Raw genomic sequence first — 25,791 nt, 5'->3', positions numbered from 1 at the left:
TATTGTGTATAATTATGTAATTAGAGTTTTGAAAAGACTTAAAAGCTTTGAGATAAAAAAGAATTTCTAAACAACTTTTTAATGCCAGAACATTTAAAAACTTAGATGAAATAGATAAATCCCTAGAAAAATGTTATACACCAAAGCACTGACTTGGAGATAGAAACCCTGAGTAGTCCTATACCTATAAAACTAGTTCATTACAAATTAAAATCAATTAAATTAAAAATCTGCATACAAAAAATCCCAACTTTCAAGAACAAACCTTTCAAAAGTGAACAAATTCTTTCAAAGATTTAAAATAGAAGGCATATTCACAATTCATTTTAATGAGGTTACTTTGTTACCCAAACCAGACAAGGAACAGTAAGAGAAAAGAAAATGACAGGCTTATTTCACTTGTGATATAGATGTAAAAATCCTAAACAAATATTAGCAAACCGATTCTGACAGTATATGAAAAAGGTAATATACCATGACCAAGTTAGGTTTATCTCATGAATGTAAGGGTAGTTTAACATTAGAAAATTTTAAAATGTCATTAACGACATGAACAGATTAAGGGAAATAAATCATATGATAAATAGATATAGAAGCTCAATAGATACAGAAAATTTAATAGAATCCATTCTTCATTCACAATAAAAACTTTTAGTAAACTAGTAATAGGGAGTTTCCTCAACTTGATAAGAATGTCAACAGAAATATTTGAAACAAACTTTATCCTAACTGGGGACATGTTCTAAGCACTCTTTAAAATCAAGGATACAAGAGCAGATAACCGCCTTTGCCACTTCTAACCGTCATTGTTTAAGAGGTCTTACTCAGCAGCATAAGATAAAGAAATGAAAGCAAAGTATAAAGATGGATAAGGAGAAAAAGTCATTTTTTGCAAATGATATGATTGTCTACAGAATATAAAAAAGAACTTGCAATAAACTACTAGAAATAATAGTTTTGAGAGTTCCACAAGGTAGTTGGATATGACTTCAATAAACAGAAATCGATTGCATTACTCTACACCACAAACAAGCAACTAGAAAACACCGCCTTGAAACGCCATTTACAAGAATATGTATCTTATTAAAGATGAATAAGACCTGTCGGGGGAACATAATAAAACTTTATTGAAGGATATTAAAGACCTGACTAAAGGGAAATATAGTATGTTCCTGGATATGAAGATGGGAGAAGATGTGTAAATATAATTTTATAGAAAATGAATCAGAAAGGCTAACAAACATGACTATATCCATTCAGTTGACAGAATGTAAGAAATCTAAAAATACCATGTGTTGGAGAACACATAGGTCAAGAGGATCTCTCTTTTTCTTCCTTATGGGTGTGAAATTTGTTCAACCACTTTGGAAAACAGTTTTGTGCAATCTTGTAAAGTTGAACATCCACGTTTTCTATGATCTAGCACTTTCATTCCTATACATAGGAAGTTTAGCATACGTGTACCTGGAGGCTTGTAATAGCAAAACATTGAAATAGCCCAAATATTCCTTGATAAGAGAGCATAAATAAATTATGGTATACTGATACAATAGCATTATCATATAGTTGTGAAAATGAATAAACTGTATATATCTCCATGCACCAGTAAAGTTGACTGTTAATAAAACAAAATATAATTTTTAAAAATTTTTTAAAATTAAAAAATTTTAATTAGAAATTTTTTTAAAAAAATTTTTGCCTGCGTTGGGTCTTTGTTGCTGCACACGGGCTTTCTCTAGTTGCGGTGCGCGGGCTTCTCATTGCCGTGGCTTCTTTTGTTGTGGAGCACGGGCTCTAGGTGTGCCGGCTTCAGTAGTTGCGGTGCGTGGGCTCAGTAGTTGTGGCTCACGGGCTCTAGAGCACAGGCTCAGTAGTTGTGGCGCACAGGCTTAGTTGCTTCGCGGTATGTGGGATCTTCCCAGACCAGGGATCGAACCCGTGTCTCCTGCACTGGCAGGCGGATTCTTCACCGCTGCACCACCAGGGAATTCCAAACCAAATATAATTTAGGTATAAAACCAAAGGGGAAAGGGAAGAAGAAATAGGCAATTCAGCCTAGGGGTTATCTCTGAGAGGGAGCCGTCAAGACGTGACAGGAGAGGTGTGCAGAGGTAGATGTAACTTACTGCTAATGTTCTACTTCTTGGGCTGGGAATGGTGGTGGTTTCAAGAATACTCATCAAATTTTTAAAAGTGAATAAAAGCAGGCCATGTATGGCCAATTATGTGCCTGTCTTCATTAAAATTTTTTTAAATTTGAAACTTAGAAATTAATTTCCTTGAAAACAGTTAGTTACCAAATGTCAAAGTCCAGCTCTATCAGAATTCCCTGGAATTCTGGTCCCCACCCTCCTGTTTCTGGTCCCCACCCTCCAGAGCTTTTGGTTAAGTAGGTCTGGGGTGGTACCTGAGAACTTGAATATCTAACAAGTTCTGGGATGATGCTGGCATTGCTGGTCTGAGGACCACACTTTGAGATCCACAACTCTAAGCTAATCAGTCCTGTCTGGTCTGAGGACCACACTTTGAGATCCACAGCTCTAAGCTAATCAGTCCTGTCTGGTCTGAGGACCACACTTTGAGATCCACAGCTCTAAGCTAATCAGTCCTGTCTGTTATATCTTGAATGTCATGCTTTTCTCATCTGCTGCCATTCCATTTGTCCTTTTTTAAATGCTTTAGAAATTTGGCTTTTTAAACTTTTTGTATTTATTCAAGATTTCCTTAGTGAGCATCTGTGTTTTCTATTTGAGGGAAAAAAAATTGCACTTTTGTTTAAAATAAAAGAGAAGTATAATTATCAATATTAAAAGCAGTTATTTAAAATTAAAAACAAATCAGTTAATCAAGCTAGTAGTGCTGACAATGTGATTGTAGTAGATTATGTTAATACCTCAGAATGAATTGTTAACTATAAAATATCAACTTTTTTAGTTAATCTTATTATGCTATTTTTTCCTTCTGTAGGTGGGCAACTGATGATTAATTGATAATCACCCCAAATCGAAAGATGATAAACTTTGCCGAGGATTAGTATATTTATTTAGTCTTAAGAAAGGATGCAGTTTATTCTTTATCTATAAATATTAATTGATCATTGGAATTTATTCTATGATTATAGAATCATGAAGTTTTTAAAAAGTGATTTATAGAATTTTTAAATCCAGACAGGACTTTAGGGATCATCTAGTGCTGTTATTTTATGGGAGAGGAGCCTGAGACTCAGGGAAACATCCGATATTATTTGGTAAGTGGTTGAGCTGAGACTAGTCTTCTGCATTCCATTGTTCTTCTCATGTTGCAATTCATTGAATAATTACTACTTTTATCACATAGCCATTTAAAGTGTATGCATGTTTCATTTCTTAAAGAGATTCACTCCCATAGTGAAGAACATTTTTCACCGGTAAGGTGATATAGATCCTTCAGGATTGGTTTTGATTAAAGTCATCATTGTGGTTCTTTCCACTAAGAGAATTGTGATGGATTTCCTATTTATTTCTTAGTAACTGTTTTCTGTACACCCGGCCCATATTTTATGGTTGTAGACAAATGAATAAGAGCAAATGCTGACTAGTGAATAATTCATGTCAAGCACTGTGAACTGCTGACAGCATTGCCCAAATGTAAAAATATATTGTTGGGCTTTTCCCTAGCTGTAAAGTTATGCTTATGTGCCTTTGGATTCCTTCACTCAGTTTCCACGAGGATCTAACATTCCACTGTAAAAGATTTATTCACAGAATCATAAAATTTTAGAGCTGGAATGCAGTATGATGATCTTGTGTTCTTTGAGTCTCTTTCTCCTGATAGTAGCCTTTTAAAATTAAACTATATCTAAGAGGATTAACTCAATAAGCTAATTCATTGTAACAGTTTAGTGGCTTATCTGATTATATTTCTTCTTATCGGAATGTCCCAAGACTTATGAAAGAACATGAAAGAATAATGTTAGGAGGAAGGGCAAGTAACATTTCATGAAGGTTCTTAAGAAAAGGGGAGATTGGAGAGATAAAGGTATTCCTGAATTTAGAGCTCCGGATGGACCAGTCCTGCATATTGACTGTTGGCATTGCTGGCAGTCACATATGATGTGACCATGGGAGTAATTAGCAGGGGAAGCCCTTGCGCCACTGTGAAAAGTACTCTTTGCTTAAGAGCTTGATTGCGGTTGACCCTTGAATAATGGTGGGGGTTAGGGGACCGCCCAGAGCAATCGAATAGCCACACATAACTTTACAGTAAGCCCTTTGTATCCGCGGTTGGGCACCAGTGGATTCAACCAACCTCTACAGATGGTGTACCACTGTAGTATGTATTTAGTACAAAAAAAAAAAAATAATCCATGTATAAGTGGACCCATACATTTCAGACCTGTTTGTCAAGGGTCACCTGTAATTTATAGTGCCTAAAATTCCTTGAAATTTAAAGGGGAGTGAAGAGTTGGGAAATAGGAGATGGTTTCGGTGAAATGAACCTATGTCTCAGCAGAGATGTTCAGTGAGCTCCTCACCCTTTGCCCCAGTGCTGTGAGTGATGGCAGTGGCAGCTGCAGAAGCCATGGCCGTGATTGCAGGGGGCCATCTGTATTCCTCCTCCTTTTGGCCCTTGCAATACTAATTTCATAAGACATGACTTGCCCTACTAGTCAAAGCTAGAGAGTAAGCTGGATGCACCAAGGGAACAGCCTCTAATGTCTTGGAAAATTACTGTATACAGGCTTTCCTTTTCAGTTCCCGTTATCTCTTAACAGTGTCCAGATTCCTGTTTTCTAGTTTTCTAATCCTTGCCTGCTTCCCATGGGAGTGCTTCCTGACTCAGCCACCCACAAGCATTTGTTTTACTCTCTGTCATAATTCAGAGTATCTTCGTTTCTGTTGAAGCTGAGCTACCAAGACACTAGTGCTCCTGAAATAGGACTTAAAGACTGTTGCTTCCTCTGCTAGATTAAGACATGGCCATTTGAAGTTTTCCGTGCTTAATTTTTCTTACCAAAGATTGCTACACTGAGGATATTTTATTTCATCTATAGAGTGATTGTTTAAATAGCCCAAAGAAAATGGAAGCAGAAAGAAGAATCGTGTTTGTGAGCATAAGTGTCTATTTGTAGAGCTAGTCTGGCAGGAAGCTTTATGAAAGTGGTTTTGAAATGCATGTTGACAACAAGCCGAACTATGCTTCAGCCCAAGGATTGACTCTGGAACCAGTGGGGAAAATCGAGGAATTTCTGGTCCATTTGGCAATATTTTCTCATCATTGCTTTTAGTTTCTTAATTAAACTCTGTCTCTGTCTTTGTTCTTTCAGAATCAGTCCTGGCCTGATCCTCCTTTTTGTGCTGCTGGCCAAGAGGCAGAGGATGTGATTCCTTGGCCTCATGTGCTTGTAATTTAGTAACGATAACAATGCCTTATAATTGTGAGGTACTTGTACAACTCACTCACATACATTTTCTAAATTTTTTCTCATGATCTATCTTTTGGCCTTCACGGCAGCCTGATGTTGTATCCATTTTACAGATGAAAAATCTGAGCAGAGAGAAATTACATCACGTAACTAGTAAGTAGTAGAGTTAGGGTAACTACAAATAATTATGAGGCAAAATGTACATTTCTGTGATACTTACAGTCCCTTCCTTTCTCTTAAAAAGTTTGTTGATTGTGTGATTAATCTCCATAGGTGGGGTGTTAGAAGTTGACCAGAAAAGGCTTTGAGGAAGAAAGAGTTTGTCTCGAGTGGATACCAAGAATTGGAATTGCTCTGATATTTACAACTGTAATAGTCACTGCCAAATTGCCTCCAGAGAGGCTATACCATAATGAACCCTCTCACCCAGTAGTATGAAAGAATCTGTTCTTCAAAAGCTTTAAAATGTTTGCCAAACTGATAGGCAAAGGATAGCATCTTAATTTGCTTTCTCCCGACTACAGGTGAAGCAGAGTGTCTTTTCATACGTTTATTATGTTAGCCACTTGGATTTGCTCTTCTGGGAATTTCCTGGATATATTCTTGCCCCATTTTCTATTGGGTAATTGTCATTCTTTGTGTTTTCTAGATAGTAATTCTTTGTATTATACTCTATATGTTGTGAATATATTCGCCCAGTCTGTCACCTGTATTTACTTATGTAATTAAAAACTAATAGAAGTAGAGAAATGAGGTTGTCAAAAAGAAATACTTAAGATGTTGGTTTAATGCAAATGTTAAAAAAGAGAAAAAACTTTAAAAAGTGGAATTTCAAATTAAGTCCTGAAGAATGGGTAGGGTTTAGAAATGAGTAGGAAAGCAGTATTTTAAAAAATTAAGAAAGTCAAGGGGTATATTCCAGAAGTATTGAGAAGATTGACCTGGCAGAATTGGAGCATTCTCACTGGATTATTATGGGGGATGAAATTCGATAAATAGGTTTTGCTTAAAGTAAAGGGCCTTAAATGCCAGAGTGAAGAATTTGGAATTCGTCCTGTGAGAATTTTTTAATTGAAGCGTGATATCCAGTCAATATTTTGAAAAAAATTAACCTGACTACAGTGTGTAAGGTGACTTGAGGGCAGGAAGAAATGGATGTTAGAGGTATCCATTGGTACTAAAGCTGAATTAAGTTGGCAGAGGGGTGAATGACAAGGAAGGACATATTTGAAGAGATGTTTTAAAGCAAAATCTGCCAGGTTTTGGTGATGATTGGATGCCCTGAAGATTACAAGTGGCTGAGAAAATGGTGATGTCTTAGGCTACTTGGGAGGGAAAACTGAGCTTGGGGGGAGAAGTGATATTAAATCCTAGAAATTTGCCAGAAAGATTGAGGACAGAGAGAGGTAAGTAGAATTGGTGACTTTGAGTTTGTACTTTTAGGTGACTATAAGGATGGAAAACAAAAGCTAAGAGTTAAATTTTAAAATAACTAGAAAATCAACAGATGAGGAAAAAAAGAAGGCTGAGTTTAGGCCTCATTTATTATAAAGAGAAGAGAAGCCAATATAGATAGAAGAAAAGGCTATTCCTCTCAGTATCACCGATTTTCTGCAGATGACACCTCCCGGACTGTTTCCCTGGTTATGGGGATGATAAAGTGCATGTGCCTCTCCAGGGCAACCCTGGATTCAGTTCTGCCTGTGGAAAAGTACAAGGGTTTCTCATGGAGACCATTCAGGAACCAAGGAAAAAACACTGCCAAGGTGGCAGCTTTGAACCACTCTGAAGTGTTTTTCCTCACTGATTAAATGAGTCACATATGAACACAAAGGCAACTGAGCACACTCAAAAGCTATGCCTTTAAAAAAAACAAACTAATTTTACCTGGTGCACTATTAACTTCTATATGAAAAAAATATCATTTTAAGATTTAGCATTCATCCTATATTAGCATAGAGTACTTTTTTATTTATGCTGTTGTCTGATTTTTCTAATGATGATTTGACACTAATTCATTTTTTCTTCCAAATGTTTCTAATACCATTTTCCTTAAACATAGTCATGGTGTATAGGCAATGAGATAGCTGAAATCAACGGACTAGAGCTGTGTAGCAGTCTTACCCACCTTAGTTTGGCCAAGAACAAGATCACAACCATTAATGGCTTAGGAATGTTACCTATCAAAATACTTTGTCTGGTGAGTCTAACAAAACTGTTATTCTTTATAGAAGTACTAGTTAATGTCTTAGTAAATATATGAATGATGGTTAGGATTTTTCAGTTTTATAAAGAGCTAATTCCTTCATGAAATGGCATTGTCTTTAGTTCTGTTTGCTCCTTTCCATATCTGGGGTGTGTGTGTGGGGTGTGTGTGTGTGTGTGTGAGAGAGAGAGAGATGAATAATTCATGCTAAAGTAAAATGATTTTCTAATTTGGTACACAAATTCCATTTTTTAAAAGATTGACTTTAACACTGAGAAAGGAAGGCATACTTTTAGCAACTATTAAGAATATTTTTATAATAACCAAGAGATCACTGAAGAAATCAGAGAGGAAATAAAAAAATACGTAGAAACAAATGACAATGAAAACACGATGACCCAAAACCTATGAGGTGCAGCAAAAGCAGTTCCAAGAGGGAATTTTATACCAATACAATCCAACCTCAAGAAACAAGAAACATCTCAAACAACCTAACCTTACACCTAAAGCAATTAGAGAAAGAAGAACAAAAAAACCCCAAAGTTAGCAGAAGGAGAGAAATCATAAAGATCAGATCAGAAATAAATGAAAAAGAAATGAAGGAAACAATAGCAAAGATCAATAAAACTAGAAGCTGGGTCTTTGAGAAGATAAACAAAATTGATAAACCATTAGCCAGACTCATAAAGAAAAAAAGGGAGAAGACATATCAACAGAATTAGAAATGAAAAAGGAGAGGTAACAACTGACCCTGCAGAAATACAAAGGATCATGATAGATTACTACAAGCAACTATATGCCAATAAAATGGACAACCTGGAAGAAATGGACACATTCTTAGAAAAGCACAAACTTCTGAGACTGAACCAAGAAGAAATAGAAAATATAAACAGACCAGTCACAAGCCCTGAAGTTGAGACTGTGATTAAAAATCTTCCAACAAACAAAAGCCCAGGACCAGATGGCTTCACAGGCGAATTCTGTCAAACATTAGAGAAGAGCTAACACCTATCCTTCTCAAACTCTTCCAAAATATAGCAGAGGGAGGAACACTCCCAAACTCATTCTACAAGGCCACCATCACCCTGATACCAAAACCACACAAAGATGTCACAAAGAAAGAAAACTACAGGCCAATATCACTGATGAACATAGATGCAAAAATCCTCAACAAAATACTAGCAAACAGAATCCAACAGCACATTAAAAGCATCATACACCATGATCACGTGGGGTTTATCCCAGGAATGCAAGGATTCTTCAATATACGCAAATCAATCAATGAAAGAAACGCACATTTATGATAAAATCCCTGCAGAAAGTAGGCATAGAGGGAACTTAACCTCAACATAATAAAGGCCATATATGACAAACCCACAGCCAACATTGTTCTCCATGGTGATAAACTGAAACCATTTCCACTAAGATCAGGAACAAGACAAGGTTGCCCACTCTCACCACTGTTATTCAACATAAGTTTTGGAAGTTTTAGCCACAGCAATCAGAGAAGAAAAAGAAATAAAAGGAATCCAAATCGGAAAAGAAGAAGTAAAGCTGTCACTGTTTGCAGATGACATGATACTATACATAGAGAATCCTAAAGACGCTACCAGAAAACTACTAGAGCTAATCAATGAATTTGGTAAAGTAGCAGGATACAAAATTAATGCACAGAAATCTCTTGCATTCCTATACAGCAATGATGAAAAATCTGAAAGAGAAATTAAGGAAACACTCTCATTTATCATTGCAACAAAAAGAATAAAATACCTAGGAATAAACCTACCTAAGGCGACAAAAGACCTGTATGCAGAAAACTATAAGACACTGATGAAAGAAATTAAAGATGATACAAACAGATGGAGAGATATACCATGTTCTTGGATTGGAAGAATCAACATTGTGAAAATGAGTATACTACCCAAAGCAATCTACAGATTCAGTGCAATCCCTATCAAACTACAAATGTCATTTTTCACAGAACTAAAACAAAAAATTTCACAATTTGTATGGAAACACAAAAGACCCCAAATAGCCAAAGCAATCTTGAGAAAGAAAAACAGAGCTGGAGGAATCAGGCTCCCTGGCTTTCAACTACACTACAAAGCTACAGTAATCAAGACAGTATGGTACTGGCACAAAAACAGAAATATAGATCAGTGGAACAGGATAGAAAGCCCAGAGATAAACCCACTCACGTATAATCACCTTATCTTTGATAAAGGAGGCAAGAATATACAATGGGAAAAGACAGCCTCTTCAGTAAGTGGTGCTGGGAAAACTGGACAGCTACATGTGAAAGAATGAAATTAGAACACTCCCTAACACCATACACAAAAATAAACTCAAAATGAATTAAAGACCTTAATGTAAGGCCAGGCACTATAAAACTCTTGGGGGGAAACATAGGCAGAACACTCTATGACATAAATTACAGCAAGATCCTTTTTGACCCTCCTCCTAGAGAAATGGAAATAAAAACAAAAATAAACAAATGGGACCTAATGAACCTAAAAAGCTTTTGCACAGCAAAGGAAAACATAAACAAGACAAAAAGACAGCCCTCAGAATGGGAGAAAATGTTTGCAAGCGAAGCAACTGACAAAGGATTAATCTCCAAAATTTACAAGCAGCTCATACAGCTCAATGTCAAAAAAACCGAAGAACCCAATCCAAAAATGGGCAGAAGACCTAAATAGACATTTCTCCAAAGAAGATATACAGATTGCCAACAAACACATGAAAGGATGCTCAACATCACTAATCATAGGAGAAATGCAAATCAAAACTACAGTGAGGTATCACCTCACACCGGTCACAATGGCCATCATCAAAAAATCTACAAACAATAAATGGTGGAGAGCGTGTTGAGAAAAGGGAACCCTCTTGCACTGTTGGTGGGAATGTAAATTGATACAGCCACTATGGAGAACAGTATGGAGGTCCCTTAAAAAACTAAAAATAGAACTACCGTATGACCCAGAAATCCCACTATTGGGCGTATGCCCTGAGAAAACCATAATTCAAAAAGAGTTATGTACCACAATGTTCATTGCAGCTCTATTTACAATAGCCAGGACATGGAAGCAACGTAAGTGTCCATCGATAGATGAATGGTTAAAGAAGATGTGGTACATATATACAATGCAATGTTACTCAGCCATAAAAAGAAACAAAATTGAGTTATTTGTAATGTGGTGGATGGACCTAGGGTCTGTCATACAGAGTGAAGTAAGTCAGAAAGAGAAAAACAAATACCGTATGCTAACACATATATATGGATTTAAAAAAAAAATGGTTCTGAAGAACCTAGGGGCAGGACAGCAATAAAGACGCAGACGTAGAGAATGGACTTGAGGACGTGGGAAGTGGGAAGGATAAGCTGGGATGAATTGAGGGATGGCATGGACTTATATACACTACCAAATGTAAAATAGATAGCTAGTGGGAAGCAGCCGCTTAGCACAGGGAGATCAGCTCGGTGCTTTGTGACCACCTAGAGGGCTGGAATTGGGAGGGTGGGAGGGAGACACAAGAGGGAGGAGATATGGGGCTATATGTATACGTATAGCTGATTCACTGTTATAAAGCAGAAACTAACACACCATTGTAAAGCAATTATACTCCACTGAAGATGTTAAAAAATAGAATATATTTTAATGTCTCATTGATGAAATAACATTTAAGCATATTTAAACATAATATTTCTTGCAGTTGAAACTTCATTGCTCTCAAATGAAGCACTGGGCACTGAATTTGGCAGTCCTTTTACATGTCTATGTGCCAGTTTCCCATTCGAGAAAACCAGAATTAGTGCTGAGAATAAATGAACAATTCCCATCAAGAAGTTAAAATTTTTAATGTTTTTCCTATAGAGAGCGTGCTTCTTAAGCTGTATGACAGTGTGACTCTGACTGAATGAAAATACAATTTACTTTAAAACCAGCAGGATCATAGTTGTTCCAAAGATATATACAGTATTTTTGAAATAACAGTCTAGCTCATTAATTTGGGGGTGATTATATAGTTTGTAGATTATCTAGGATTCTTTCTTCTTCCTTTCCTTCTCCTTCTCACTTCTTACCCTTGGATGGCTTTGGGATTCTTTATTATATCTGTCATGAGGTGGATGGGGGGATTTTAAGCCATGAGGCTAGTAGCTTATTTCTTACGTGAACTATCCCAAAGGAGAGTGTTGAACATTGTTGTTTTTTTTGTTTGTTTGTTTGCGGTATGCAGGCCTCTCACTGTTGTGGCCTCTCCCGTCGCGGAGCACAGGCTCCGGACGTGCAGGCTCAGCGGCCATGGCTCACGGGCCCAACCGCTCTGTGGCATGTGGGATCCTCCCGACATGGGGCACAAACCCGTGTCCCCTGCATTGGCAGGCGGACCCTCAACCACTGCACCACCAGGGAAGCCCCGAACATTGTTGTTTGAAATGACATCTTGGGTTATCTGCAGATTTTTGACATATACATGTACAATTCCTGTCTAATTTAACCACAGACAGCTGAAGGTTGGCTATGTGTTAAGCCTGAAGTGCTTTTTCAAGAGCCTTCACTTCTTACAGTGAGTTAGGTGAGGGTAAAGCACTGGTTCCGAGTACTGAGGTTGGAAATGAAGCATGGAAAGGTTTAATAATTTCCTTGAGTTTTTCTGTTTTCTGTCCACTAAGGCATGTAAGCAAAGCATAAATGAAAATGAATTTGGTAGGCTGAATTGCAAATTTAAAAATTATAAAAGAAAGTCACATTTTAAAATTATGATAATTTGAAGGATTATTGGCAGTATATTCTATTTAATTTGCAGCTTGTTAGAACCTTATCCTTTTATTTACATATCTTTTTGCATTGGCATTCCCATAAACTTTAAGTGGAGCATGATGTGTGGAAAGAGATTGGGGGTGTGCTTAAGGGAATGAGAATTGAACTGATTATTAAGAATGACATCACATAGCACTTTCATCCTAAGACTTTGTTTCAATAACTAAATAATCTGTGTTGATAATTTCATCTCAAGTAGCTTTTAGAAGAAGCATAAAAGGCTTATTTTTCCTATAAGTAGATTAGGTGGATTGTTCCCAACCCCCATCCTCATCACCCAAAATGAACTAGAAAATACAGAATATGCCATCATTCATTTTCCTTAAACTTTTTGAGAATAGGAAGGTTTTCTTTTCCATATATTAATAAAATTCATAAAATAAAATGATACTCATTTATTTCAGTAGTTTTTAATACTTTTAAAAGGTTTGTGGTATCAGTAATCCAATTGGTTTACTACTGAAAGTAATTCACTTTACACTTTAGAGAAAAAAGAACAATTCACCATACAAACCAGTTAATTCTCTTCCATCAACTTTTTTTAAAAAAATAAATTTATTTATTTATTTTTGGCTGTGTTGGGTCTTCGTTGCTGCGTGCATGCTTTCTGTAGTTGCTGTGCACGGGCTTCTCATTGTGGTGGCTTATCTTGTTGCAGAGCAACAAGAGGGCTCTAGGCACGCAGGCTTCAGTAGTTGTGGATTGCGGGCTCTAGAGCACAGGCTCAGTAGCTGTGGCTCACGCGCTTTGTTGCTCCGCAGCATGTCGGATCTTCCCGGTCCAGGGCTCGAACCCATGTCCCCTGCATTGGCAGGCGGATTCTTAACCACTGCGCCAACAGGAGAGTCCCTCTTCCATCAACTTTTACCATAAATATTAGGGGGAAATGTGGTTCACTTATGGTCTGCTCTGTCAACCACCTCCTTTAGCAAGTAAGGACAATACATTCCAAACTTCAAACATCATTTTGTCTTAGTAAAAGCCATTTTTTTTCTCTTCCAACTTGGGAGATCGAGAATATTTCTCATTTCATTTTAGTTTCTCTCTAAAGACCGCCTTTTCCCTGCTAATCATGATAAAACAAGCAAGAACTGTTCATGCAGGCACTAGACGTGCACTTTGAGAAGAGATGTATCAGTTTTTCATCATTGGATATAGGGTTTTAATAGATAACTTTGACTCAGAAATTCTGATTCGTAATACTTCTCAGTTCTGCTTTCTTTTATGACCACAGGTTATGTAATTAAACTTTTCTATGCCTCAGTCTGTTCTTGTACATCTACCACTTTGAAAGCCATCAGAGACACTCTAAAGAAGAATTACAGTTCATCTTCCACATCTACAGCACTTCAAAGGTCTTTGGGGAAGAGGTGTATTATACATAAATTTGATATGTGGGCATATTTTAAATAGGATATTGAGGTCTTATTTCAATAAGTTAAATTAATAAGGATATTATGTTCAGTTTACTGTAGTTTTTTTCTTTCCCCTTTCTATTACACTTTCTAGAACTTTTTTGAACAGTAGGAAATTTGACTTAGGCAAATGGAGTTTCGAGTATTTTTCCTTCTTATTATGGGATTTTTCAAGCATATATAAAAATAAAAGGAATAGTTTAATGAACCCCCATGTACTATAATCCAGTTTTATAGATTATCAGCATTCTATTAATATATTTTAAACAGCCATAGAATTATACTAATGAACATAAACCTTGCTCATTATTGAAGTGAAATCTTATGAAAAGTTGAGTGAAAATGAACTCTTACTATTAAATACTTTGGGAAGCATGTACCAGGAAAAATATTATAGATGGTAGAGAATACTATAATTTAAGTTTTTAGTTCTAAAGTGCTTAGTAAAAGTTTTAAAAGTTTAAGGATGGGGGGAATTCCATGGTGGTCCAGTGGTTAGGACTGCACACTTCCACTGCAGGGAAACAGATTCGATCCCTGGTCAGGGACCTGGGATCTTGCGTGCATGGTGTGGCCAAAAAAAAAGTTTAAGGATGGGTATAATGTGGCATTAATTGAGATCTCAAAATTACACTTTACTGTGCTTCTCAACTCAAAGTTTAACTTTACTGTGGCATAGTTTTATACCTCAAAGGCTAAAGAACCCAAGGAATTTTGAGAATGTTGGGAAATGTACAAGAAAATACAAATTATTGTTATCACTATAATTTGTTGTTATGGGTACAGGGGGGTTGGGAAGAAGAACAGTGTTTAAGTCTTATATCTTTCTCTGTTTCATGGTATTGTCTAAGAAGATGCTTACGTGTGAATTATTTAAGAACTTTGTTTATGTATCTATTGTTGTAGAACATGCCACCCCATGTGGAGTGGCATGGAGAAATTTATTAGTTAACCATTTTATTAGCTAGCAGTTCTGTAATCTAAGCTGGGCCCAGCTGGGCGGTTCTGCTGGTCTTGCCACGTCCAGCTAGCAGATTGGCTGGGGGCTGGGCTCAGCCAGGATGCTGCAATGGCTGGGTTTCTCCTCTCTGTCTAGTCTCAGGGCTCCTCTCCAGGTGACCTCTCCGCAGATTCTCTCCCGCAGAGTGGCTAGAGTTCTTACATGGCAGCTTAGGGCTCCAAGACACAAGAGGAGATGCTGCCAGGCCTTCCTAAGTCTTAGATTTGGAACCGGGACACTTCTGCTGTATTCTTTTGGTTAAGGCAGGTCACAGGTCTATCCTGGATTCAAGAGGTGGAAACTGTACAAGAGCATGAATAAGTGGAGGCAGGTACCAGACTACTGCAGTCCTCATGATATGAGGTGATTATATTCAGAATATTTCTGAAAACAGAGTGTATGTGGGAGTTACAGTATTCAAGTGGTTTTCTGTGATGGTGATGAAAGAATTGCATTAAATTTACATTTCTAAAGATAAGCTTGGAGCCATGCTGCCATTAAGCTTGAGGTTAGCAATGTCAGAAGCTTATACTACCTAGCTTTTGTCTTTCCTATTGATTCAAACATTCATCTGCTTTACCTCTAGCGAAAATATTATGTTCTGAGTCTTCCAGCTGAAAGACTGGGATTTCTTTCTGGGGTGTATGTATATGTGTTTAGGGAGGTGAAAGATGGGAATGGGAGGGGAGGACAAGAATGTCTTACTGATTTTAAGAGGTTTGGGGCAGTATCCAGGATGAAAACTTGTCATTACACTTTTCCCTTCAGGACATTAAGTGTATTTTGTCAATTTTAGAGCAATAACCAGATTGAGAAGATCACAGGTTTGGATGACCTAAGGGTCCTGCAGATCCTGGATCTGAGCCACAATCAGATCAGTAGCCTCCAAGGCTTAGAGAGTCATGACTTCTTGGAAGTGATCAACCTTGAGGATAATAAGGTAATGTCATATTATACTTTATATGTCTTGGTTTTAGTGTCTATAATTATTTCTCAAGTGCTATCACATTCAATGCCAGCTCAGGAAAGTTATTCTAGAAAACCTCCTGGAGCAACAGTTGAAGGACTGCTTTTTTTTTTTAAATAGTAATAATTCTTAATTTTTGAAAATTTGAAGATTCCTAATTACATTGTTTTGAAGGTTTAAACTGCAACCAGGTGCACATGACTTTGTGAAGTAGATATATTCGTGTGAAATTTGGGGTAGAAAGATGGCATGAGGAATGTCTGACGTGTCAGAGGAGGGAAACTAGAGACAAGAGAATAGTCTCAGGCTGGTGTTGCCGGTGTCCCATTTAATGAGAAGAGACACAGGAAGTGAATTCTTATATCCTATTTGTAACAATAGGGTACGTTCCCAACCCGAATGAGTTGGGGATTGGACTTACTCAAATTACCCTATCTGGCTTAATGCACACATTACTTCACCAATTGGCTTTCACTCTTTTTTTTTTTTTTTTTTTTTGCGGTACGCAGGCCTCTCACTGTTGTGGCCTCTCCCGTTTTGGAGCAGAGGCTCCGGACACACAGGCTCAACGGCCATGGCTCACGAGCCTAGCCGCTCCGCGGCACGTGGGATCTTCCCGGACCGGGGCCTGAACCCTTGTCCCCTGCATCAGCAGGCGTACTCTCAACCACTGCACCACCAGGGAAGCCCGGCTTTCACTCTTAATTACATTTTATTTTTAATAAAGCATTTGTGCTCCTAATCATGGTGTATTAAGTTGGTACCTATAACTCACCTCTTATGCAATCAGATCTACATTGTGATTTTATTCATCTCGAGTACTTTTTCATATTTTGGGGAAAGATTTCATAAGGAAGACGAATGGTTATTTCTTCTTGAAGATGAAAATTTTGGCTAACCCTGAAAGAGACATAGATCCTAGCTGGAGTGAGATGCGTTCCTGTGGAGATATTTCTCTATTCGGCTGTGTTGGTGCTTATCAGCTGGGTCTGATGACTCTTTCTCCAATGAGTTTCCATTAGCTGTTAGATTTCTAAAAATCAAGAGAAGGAGGCAATCTTTAGGTCTGGGAAGAAGTGGATTTTTAATCACAGGCAAAAACTGTTCCTCCTCATTTTCACTTGACTTACATATTAAATTGTTTGTTAACTTCTAAGGTTAATTCTAGTGGGTGACTTTTGTTCACTGTCCCACCTGTCTTAGGAAGTCAGCCCAATCTCTGTCTCATATGGTTTTAGTGTCTTTTTCATGAAATGGTCATTAAAATGGTTTGCAGATACATACAGGTGGTGTTCAAATGGCAGAATGCACTCATTACATTTCAACTCAGTGCATCTCAGGATTTAGGAAAAGGAGTAATGGTAATAATAATGACAATTACAGTCATAAAATAATGCAGAGATTTTCATTGCGTATTTATGCACAAGGCACTGTTTTAAGCACTTTGCATATATCATCTCATTTAATCCTCATTATAACCCTATTATTATCGCTATTCTACAGATGAAGAAACTAGAGCAAAGAGACGTTAAGTAACTTGTCCAAAGTTATACCATATCCAGTGAATAGCAGAGCCAGGGTTCAAACAGAATGATTTGCCCAGAGTCAGTGTTCTTAACCTTGCAGGCTAATACATTAAATGAAATGCTAATGGCCCTCCCTTCAGAAAAGTGTGTGGTGTTGTCATGATCTAGAAGAGTGCTTTCTGGCTTAAATATAATGTGAGCCTCATGTGTAATTTTAAATTTTCTAGTAGCCCCAATAAAAAGGTAAAAAGAAACAGGTGAAATTAATTTTTTGCTTTATTTAGCCCAATATATCCAAAATATTGTCATTTCAACATGTAATCTTTATAAAAATTATTGATGAGTTATTTTATATTCTGTTGTTTCATACTACGTTTAGGACATCTATTGTGTATTTTGCACAGTACATTTGAATTTATCCTAGCCATATTCCCAGTGGTAAGTAGCCACATAGGGCTAGTAACTACCATATTGGGTAGCACAGGTCTAGAAAGACCTCATGAATAGTATGGTGTTCTCTTCCATTCCAGGAGACTTTTCAGATTACATTTGAAATAGTTGAAGAAAAAAAGGGGGATCATTAGGGAAGAACAGAGTTTATAATTTTCAAATGTTGAAGAAACTCCATTAAAAAAGAAAAAAGTGGCCACACGTCCCAAAGGAGGGATCCTTTGGCAACAAGCGATGGGGTCCGTAACAATGGCACAATTCCCTCACTCCCCGCTGGGCAGGTTGGGGAACAACCAACAGTATGTGAAATATTCTGTAAGCCAAGCCATCCAAAGATTTCCTCAGAGGTTTCTCTAGCACTACTGAGAATACTATGTATCGAGGATGGAAGATTTATCATTTAAGAGAAACATGACATAGCTATTGCTTCTCATATGATTAACTTGATGTTAGGAATATTATCTTATTGGGAGCACTTTTATCAGTATTATTTACTTGGTATAAGCTGTTGAAACATTGCCGTAGCTTTACATGATCGTTTGAACATCTCTTTTAAGTTTTTTTGCAAATTCATCATGAGCTGGTGATTTGGGGGCCTTTGCCACTCTCCACTCTACAATCCTTGTTAGATTTGAAGTCATTTCTATCATTTAAAACTTATCCCCCAAATGTTAACTCTATTACAACTTCAGCCTTTTCTTCTAGAAGCAAGATATTGGTCTGGGAGTTACTTAGAGACTGCTCTTTTACTTCTCTGAGTCTTACTTGGTGTCATTATTTCATCTCTCTCTCTATCTAGCATGTATTTTACGAAAAAGACTTAACAGGCCTCTTTAGGTCTGGATGGTTAGGCTTGGAGAGCATGGCTTAAAAGGAAATGTCAAAGAAAGGAGCCAACTTCTCCCTACATAGTGGAAGTTGAAAGGCTTCTGCTTGGTGGGGAGTGGCCAACGGGGCAGAGGAGATCAGGGAAGAAGTGTAGACTGGAATCTGGGGATCAGCGCTGCTGGTATGACATTCTTGGCATCAGATGGCTGAAGTTCCTTTCAGAATATAATCTTTCTGGCAGTGTTTCACTTCAGGTGGTTTGGGGGAGTTGTGTCTGTACACCTTTTGTGATCGCCTGTGACACACACAGCCTTGGGTCTTGGCATTTGAAGAGAGAAGACGTGAGGGTGGGTCTGCTGCCGGGTGAGGTCTGCAGGACGGGGTAGGCGGCGCATGCAGGATGGCCCGTGTCTGGTGCACATCACCAGTTCAGCAGAGGTGGGCACTGGTAGCCAGGTGCCTCCACATGTGTTCCCCTCTGCCCTTACCCACTTCATCCTACCTTTGAAAGGACTGGGAGGGGAGCTGGATCCCTCTCATTTGACTCTCAAAAGACTGGTTCGTCCCAACTGACATCTTAGTGATAATATTTTACATAGTCTGTGATTATTCTATTCATAGTGTTCACAGCATTTACAAGATCTTTCCATGTTAAGCACCATCGATGTTACCATCTTCTAAAATGGTTGCCTAGTGTTCCTATTGTGGGACTGTGCCATGGCTCATTTAATCACATAATGATGGAATTTTTCAGAATTGAGAAAATTTTAAACTTTTACCAAAACGTTAGACCGAATGCTCATGTATCTAATTTTCGTCTGTCTGATGATCTTTTCAGTATAAACCTCCTGAAGGTGGGACAGCTGGTTTATAGCTTATGCATGTGTAGCAAGCACATCCCCTCCCACCAGCGATGTCTGCAAGTGCACGTGGCCAGGATGCGTTGGTGAGACATGTTGGCTGCGAGGAAACATCTCCTCCTAACATTTGTGTTAGGTCCAAACACAAGAGCTATAGGCTAGAGGGGAATCAATCTATTGATTGATTGAGCGGTGTGAACCAAAGTGACTCTTCCACCTTCCCAAATAGCACAGTATTTAAAAATTGATCCTTTTATCTTGTAGATGATCCAAATAGCAGTTTAATGGAGAGTCTAGTCATCTTATGGAAAAAGCATAACATTGCTATAACCAGATTAATGTGTGCAGGTTGTATATTGTAACTCAGAATTGGCCTCTCATATTATGTCTTTGAAAATGGCATCCTTAGAACATGGCACATGTGCTCCTCCCCTGATTTAGCTTTGGGAATAGCTTACATTTCAACTGCATTTTGTCATTGGATAACTCAGGAACTATTAGTGACTCTGCTGTTGGAGTGATCTTACCATGCATGCAGAAATGACTTGGGGAGAAATAGAAATGAAAAAGTGATTATTAATTTTTTGTAAAAGTTCAGCATCTACATCTGAAATAAGATTATAATTATGCTAATTACAGGACATTCAAGGAAAACTGTTTGTCTTTAGTTTAGTGGAGAATTCAGGCCTGCTGCCACCCAAGCTCTATCCCTGCTCAAATTAAGGAACTATCAAGCAACCTTTTTCCCTCTTACTTTGTAAAGTCATGAAACATTACCTGACAAAAAAAGTGTATAACACATAAACGTACAGTTTAGCAAAGAATTTTAAGGTGAATAGTCATGTAACATTCACATCAAGAAATATGTCATACATGGGCTTCCCTGGTGGTGCAGTGGTTGAGAGTCCGCCTGCTGATGCAGGGGACACGGGTTCGTGCCCCGGTCCGGGAAGATCCCACATGCCATGGAGCGGCTGGGCCCGTGGGCCATGGCCACTGAGCCTGCGCATCCGGAGCCTGTGCTCCGCAACGGGAGAGGCCAAAGCAGTGAGAGGCCCCCATACTGCAAAAAAAAAAAAAAAAGAAAAAAAAGAAAAGAAATATGTCATACAATCTCCCATGTTTACCTTTTCTTAAAACAATTATCTCATTGAAAAACTGATAGAGCTCCACATGTACATGCAGTAAGAAGGCTTCCCCAGCCACAGATGACCACAGTAACCAGCAGAAGCAGCGTTGGGGAGGGAGATTGGGGAGCTGGAGGCTAGGCACAATAGTGATGGGGAGAAGCATGTAGCCCTTGCGTGCATTTTTTGCAGTTTCTCTGATTCTATGTACTATTTAATTTCTGCCTTAAGATAAACGTGGGTGAGATGAGGAACATCTACCTCACTGTTGTCTATCCAGAGAGGAAAAAAGGAAATGTGGCTGTGAGTTTGCATTTACTGAAGGAGCATGCAATAATTCCCTTGTTCTGTGTAGCTTTGTGGAGTCTCATTAAAAAGCTGGATAGTCACAAGAGCAATTTTTAAAATAAGCTGAGTTTAAGGGATCCAAAGTAGCTCCTCTTATATTACGTTCTCTGTTGTCTTGGTGCATTTAGTCTGTTGATTATATTGTGTGTGTGTGTGTTTGTTTTTGGATTAAACAGATTGCTGAGCTGGGTGAAATAGAATACATTGAAAACCTACGTCTCCTTCGAGTTCTCAATCTTCTAAGAAATCCAATTCGGGTGAGACATCCTTTATGTTGGGGGCAGAGGAGAGGGATGAGGACTTTCTTGAAATTCTTCATGAAGTGCTTTTGATAGAACATCAGGAATGTGAATAAGGTGTGTTTATCTTCATTCTCTATTAGAAGGTGTAAGCAAAGTCGCACCTATGTACCACCATAGGTGCATGTAAAGCCTGAAATTGAATACTGGTTGCCTACTCTGTGTGGTCATTTGTGACTCATCCGGGTGGTAATAAAGATTATCAGGCGGGAGCTATTGAGATTGTAGAGCAATGTCCTTTTACATGAAGGAATGCGTGATGCCTGAGGTGTAGACGGAATGTGGTTCCTATTTAATAACAGGGGAAAGTCTAAGATTAGACACTTAAAGAAATTCGCCTTGGGATTGTTGTAAAATTGGCATTGTAAAATGCTTATAGAAAAAAATCATGTATTTCCTACTGATTCTTCACCTATGGATATCAAACTTTCAGACTTTTTCAGGATTCTTTTTTTTTTCCCCCAGTGATAGATCCTTTCGCCTCAGATCTGTCCCTCCTTCTTTGTGCGTATGTCATTCATTCCCCTTTCTATCTATATCCTTCACTCGCCTTTCCATAGACTCTTGAATTTGTATGTATCTCTGAGTACCTTTCTTTTTGTGTGTGTCTTGAGAAACGTATCCGGGCAGGCAAAAAATCAAAATGAAAAATAAGATCTAAAAATAAAAACAATGTTTGGTATGAGAATAGTGGCAGGCAATTTAAAGCATCCCTAGGAAAGAAAGTGTTTAAAGTGGCCATCCCTCCCAGTTCCAGATCCATAAAGAGCATCTAGGTGTTTGCATAAATAAATAGCACAAACCCTTTCACATGTTAACTCATTTATATATAAACTTCCCCCACATTTGCACTTTGAAGTACACAAAAGGTACTATTGTATATTCATTTCATGTATATCATCCTCAGAATGCATCACCCACTTAATGTCTTTCCCTTCAAAGAGATGTAGCTTCTTAATACAAAATAACTGTAACTATATTTCTAAAAGGCAGGTAATCCTAACACAGAAGATGACAGGGAGTAATATGAGGGTTGTTCTGTAAGTGAATATCATTTTATTATTGTAAAACAAATTCATAATTAATCATACAAATTAATATAAAACAATACAAAATAATAAATAATTAGAAATTAATGAAACTCCTTGGAATTAGAAGATAGGGTTTGGGTCACTGGCCATAGAACCTTAGATGAAATACTTCACTTCTCCGAGCCTCAGTTGTTTTTTTCTCTAGAAATGAACATAATCAGAGCTGTCCTGCTTATCTCACAGGGAGATTAACAAGATCACACATTTGAAAAGCTTTATAAGTTACAAGGCACAGTCTGTGTTTGAGTTGTTAATATAAGGGGACTGGTAAGCTGAAAATGTAAAGACCTATGCAGGGTGTGTGTGTGTGAATGAATGACAGCGTTAGTAGGTGAAAGCCCTAAGCTCATGAAAGTAGACTGCTAGTGGAAAAGGAAGGTAACTGAATAACCCTCTTGATATTTTAAACAGGAAGAATCTGACTATTGTTCCTTCGTAATTTTTATGCTACTTCGATTAACAGAATTAGATCAGAAGAAGATAAGAGTGGAAGAAAAGGTATGTAATCGTATCATTTCCTGTGTTTATGAGTTGATAGGCTCAAAAGCTCATGCTGCCTGCTGCAAGACCAATACAATCCATAAATGATTACATAACAGTATGTACAGTCATTATTTAGGGGGCGTTTCCTTGTCCTAGGATCTATCTGTTTCACCCTCTGCAGAGCTGAGTGTCAACACAAATGCAGTGAAAGCCCTGCTCTTGGTACAGTGAGGAGACTGGCTGTGGGAAACAGAAGCAGCCCCCGTGTACGTAGGCTGGCAGCAGTATAGCCGACTGTTAGTTTGGATGGTAGCTATCATATTTGGAGGGTGTGTGATCCTATCTGTGTTACTCGAAAAGTTCACTTAATAATGAAGTGAATTATAATGTCATTCTAACACATCATCGAAAAGGACTCAAATAAATCAATACTCTGATTTTTAAATCCTTTATGCTACTCTTTAAGATAATGATTCTTCTGGACACAAGTTGAGAGTAACCAGACATTGAATGCTAGCACCTGCCAGCCCCTTCCATACCTGTGGAAGCTAATTTGTCATGCTGTCATGACTGGTGTCAGCTGAAATCTCCACTAATGAGGGGTTTCTTACACTGGATGCAAATTTGAGATGGGAATGAAAAAGCAGGTATAAATACGCAAAGAGGCAGATATTCCAGTTCATAAATGCCTTTCTGAAATCTTGGTTAAAAAATAGTTACAGATGCAAGTCTGTTATCATTCTCTCACTCAAAGGCACTTATTAGATTTCTCTTTCCCTTTAACATTGTGCGAAGGGAATAACATTTAAAACCACGCATTAGATAAAGGTATGGTAGACAAGAATAGTGTATTTACAGGGATGACAAGGCCGGGGGACGGAGAACTGTCCATCGTGGGGAAAAGGCCCATATCTTTGAAAAGAGAAAGTTACAATAAAAGAGGGGGAGGTTTAGTAGAATTTGAGATCGTAGGAATAGTTCTTGGCATGATGGCATGAGGAAAAATTCTGCAGTAACAACTACCTGGAATCTAGAGCTATGAATTTTATTTCTTTTCATCCTAAAAGTTGAAATGTTTACTATATTAAAGGTCATCTTAGACTTTAGAGGTTTTGATTTTGCTTTTTTCCTTTCAAACCAGGGAGTATAAAGAAATAGGTGACCAAGGGGCTCCAGCTCAATACTTTAAAATAATTATTATTCTTTAGGTTTTAGGAAAGTTAGAGTAGACATGAAGACAGAACACAGATTCCTGGTCACGTGTCTAGGACATTTAATTATAGAAAATCTAAGGCTTGTCTTCCTTTTAAAACGAATTTTTTTTCTTTTCCCTTTGCATTTCTAATTCTGGAAAAGGTCGCGGCAGTGAACAAATACAACCCTCCCCCAGAAGTGGCCGCAGCCCAAGATCACATGACCCATGTTTTCAACAGCCTGATGCAGCCACAGAGGATCTTTGACAGGTATTTCTTAGGGACCCTTTGGGTAGAACACGGGGTAGCCAGCATAGGACAACCTCATCATTTCCCTAGCCCTCTATTTTGTGACCCATTCCTTTCTCACCTCTCTGAGGGAGGGGATCAGGTCTTTATTTGACAGGCTGTGTAGTCTCAGATATAGTGTATTACCATCACATGTTTGAATGTGGGGCTCACTTGTTGGCATTTTCCCAAGTGTGGTGATGAGTAGATTCAACATCCCTCTTTCATCTGGACCCTTGAATGGTGGCTAGCCTGTGACATAGGATGGTGAAATGAAAAAGAAAAAAAGTTTGCCAACTTTTCTGCTGTAGGATAGAACCACAGACCTTAGCCTCATTAACAGAGAATTGTGACGATCTCTATCCATTGTCAGTTTCTCCTTAGCTGTGCGTGAATGCTAGATACCCCTGCCAAAGAGCACCCAAGACCGCAGGTTATACGTTAGAGAGTCCCTAGAAGGAGGCCCTCCTCACCTGAGGGAAACCCGAAACAGTCTTTACAGTGATTGCCCTGAGCCCCAGGCAACCTAGCAGGGAGAAGTCATCCAGCTTGGTTGAACACAGGAACAGCATCTCTCACCTCTGAGTTCGAAGATAAATTTACCACGATTTCTCCATATCTTTTTAAACAGTCTGTTGGAGCAGATGGCCATTTACGCTATAAGTATAATACAGAAATTCTATCAATGCCCAAAGGCATTTTAAAATTACTTGTAAAATCTCTTGGTTATAAATGGCTTCTCTTCTTCATGTGGTCTGCTCCTGTACTTCACACAGTTGGTTTCCCACAGAGAGAAGATGTTTTATTTTGCGTCTAGGACATGATTTTTTACATGTAATTTAATAATGTAGACATTGACAGTTTTATATATTTATGGTAGCTCTCTAGGTGAAATGATTTATCATTTATTTGCATACATCTGGAAAAGCACATTTGATTTAAAAGAAGGGCATTTATGTCCTCATTGTATTTCTTTTCTAGTTTATGAGATTGCTAGTTGTTTCATGCTTTAGGGTACATTTATATAAAAATATGTATCAAAGAAATTTACAGCAATGTCTGATAAACACGTATTTCTGGATCATTTCTGACTGTCAGGCAGAGAAGAGCAAATGGCCAAGCAGCCCCAGATGCTCCGGGATGGAGCAGGGCTCACTCTGAAAAGCTCACGGAGGCAGGAGCAGGGGTGCCATGCCCTTCCCACTCTGAGTCAGGACGCAGCTCCCTGGCAGCCCCAGGAGTCAGGCTCTAGGAGAGGAACCCTGACTCTTGGTCTTGGGACTTTTAGGCTGTGATATTTGGGAATCACTGTCCCCTCTTCTGGCGGGATTGGGGTGAGGATCCAATATTGAAATGACATGGCAGAACCTTGACTCTGGCCTGGTAGTCAGTGATAGCTTTCTTGCTCTCACCTATGACAAGGTTCTCCAGGCTGATCTTGTACAAGTCCTGTCCAAACTCTGGAATCGGCCATTTCTCCAAG

At 38.3% G+C, this 25,791-nt stretch overlaps 1 protein-coding gene across 2 annotated transcripts in view; it reads left to right on the top strand.

Annotated features, from left to right (window-relative positions):
- The window catches only part of LRGUK (leucine rich repeats and guanylate kinase domain containing), a 118,785-nt gene that overhangs the window by 27,739 nt on the left and 65,255 nt on the right, over positions 1 to 25,791 (top strand). For both annotated transcript variants that reach the window (XM_060156646.1, XM_060156645.1), the window contains exons 6-10: positions 7,480 to 7,604; positions 15,645 to 15,788; positions 21,131 to 21,211; positions 22,756 to 22,842; positions 24,184 to 24,290. In XM_060156646.1, coding sequence (XP_060012629.1) covers positions 7,480 to 7,604; positions 15,645 to 15,788; positions 21,131 to 21,211; positions 22,756 to 22,842; positions 24,184 to 24,290 — 544 coding nt within the window. The remainder of the gene's footprint in view (positions 1 to 7,479; positions 7,605 to 15,644; positions 15,789 to 21,130; positions 21,212 to 22,755; positions 22,843 to 24,183; positions 24,291 to 25,791) is intronic.

The sequence above is a fragment of the Lagenorhynchus albirostris genome, chromosome 8 (assembly GCF_949774975.1).
Source record: "Lagenorhynchus albirostris chromosome 8, mLagAlb1.1, whole genome shotgun sequence".
Taxonomy (NCBI): domain Eukaryota; kingdom Metazoa; phylum Chordata; class Mammalia; order Artiodactyla; family Delphinidae; genus Lagenorhynchus; species Lagenorhynchus albirostris.
The sequence above is the reverse complement of the archived record's forward strand: the minus strand, read 5'-3'. Positions and strand labels throughout refer to the sequence as shown.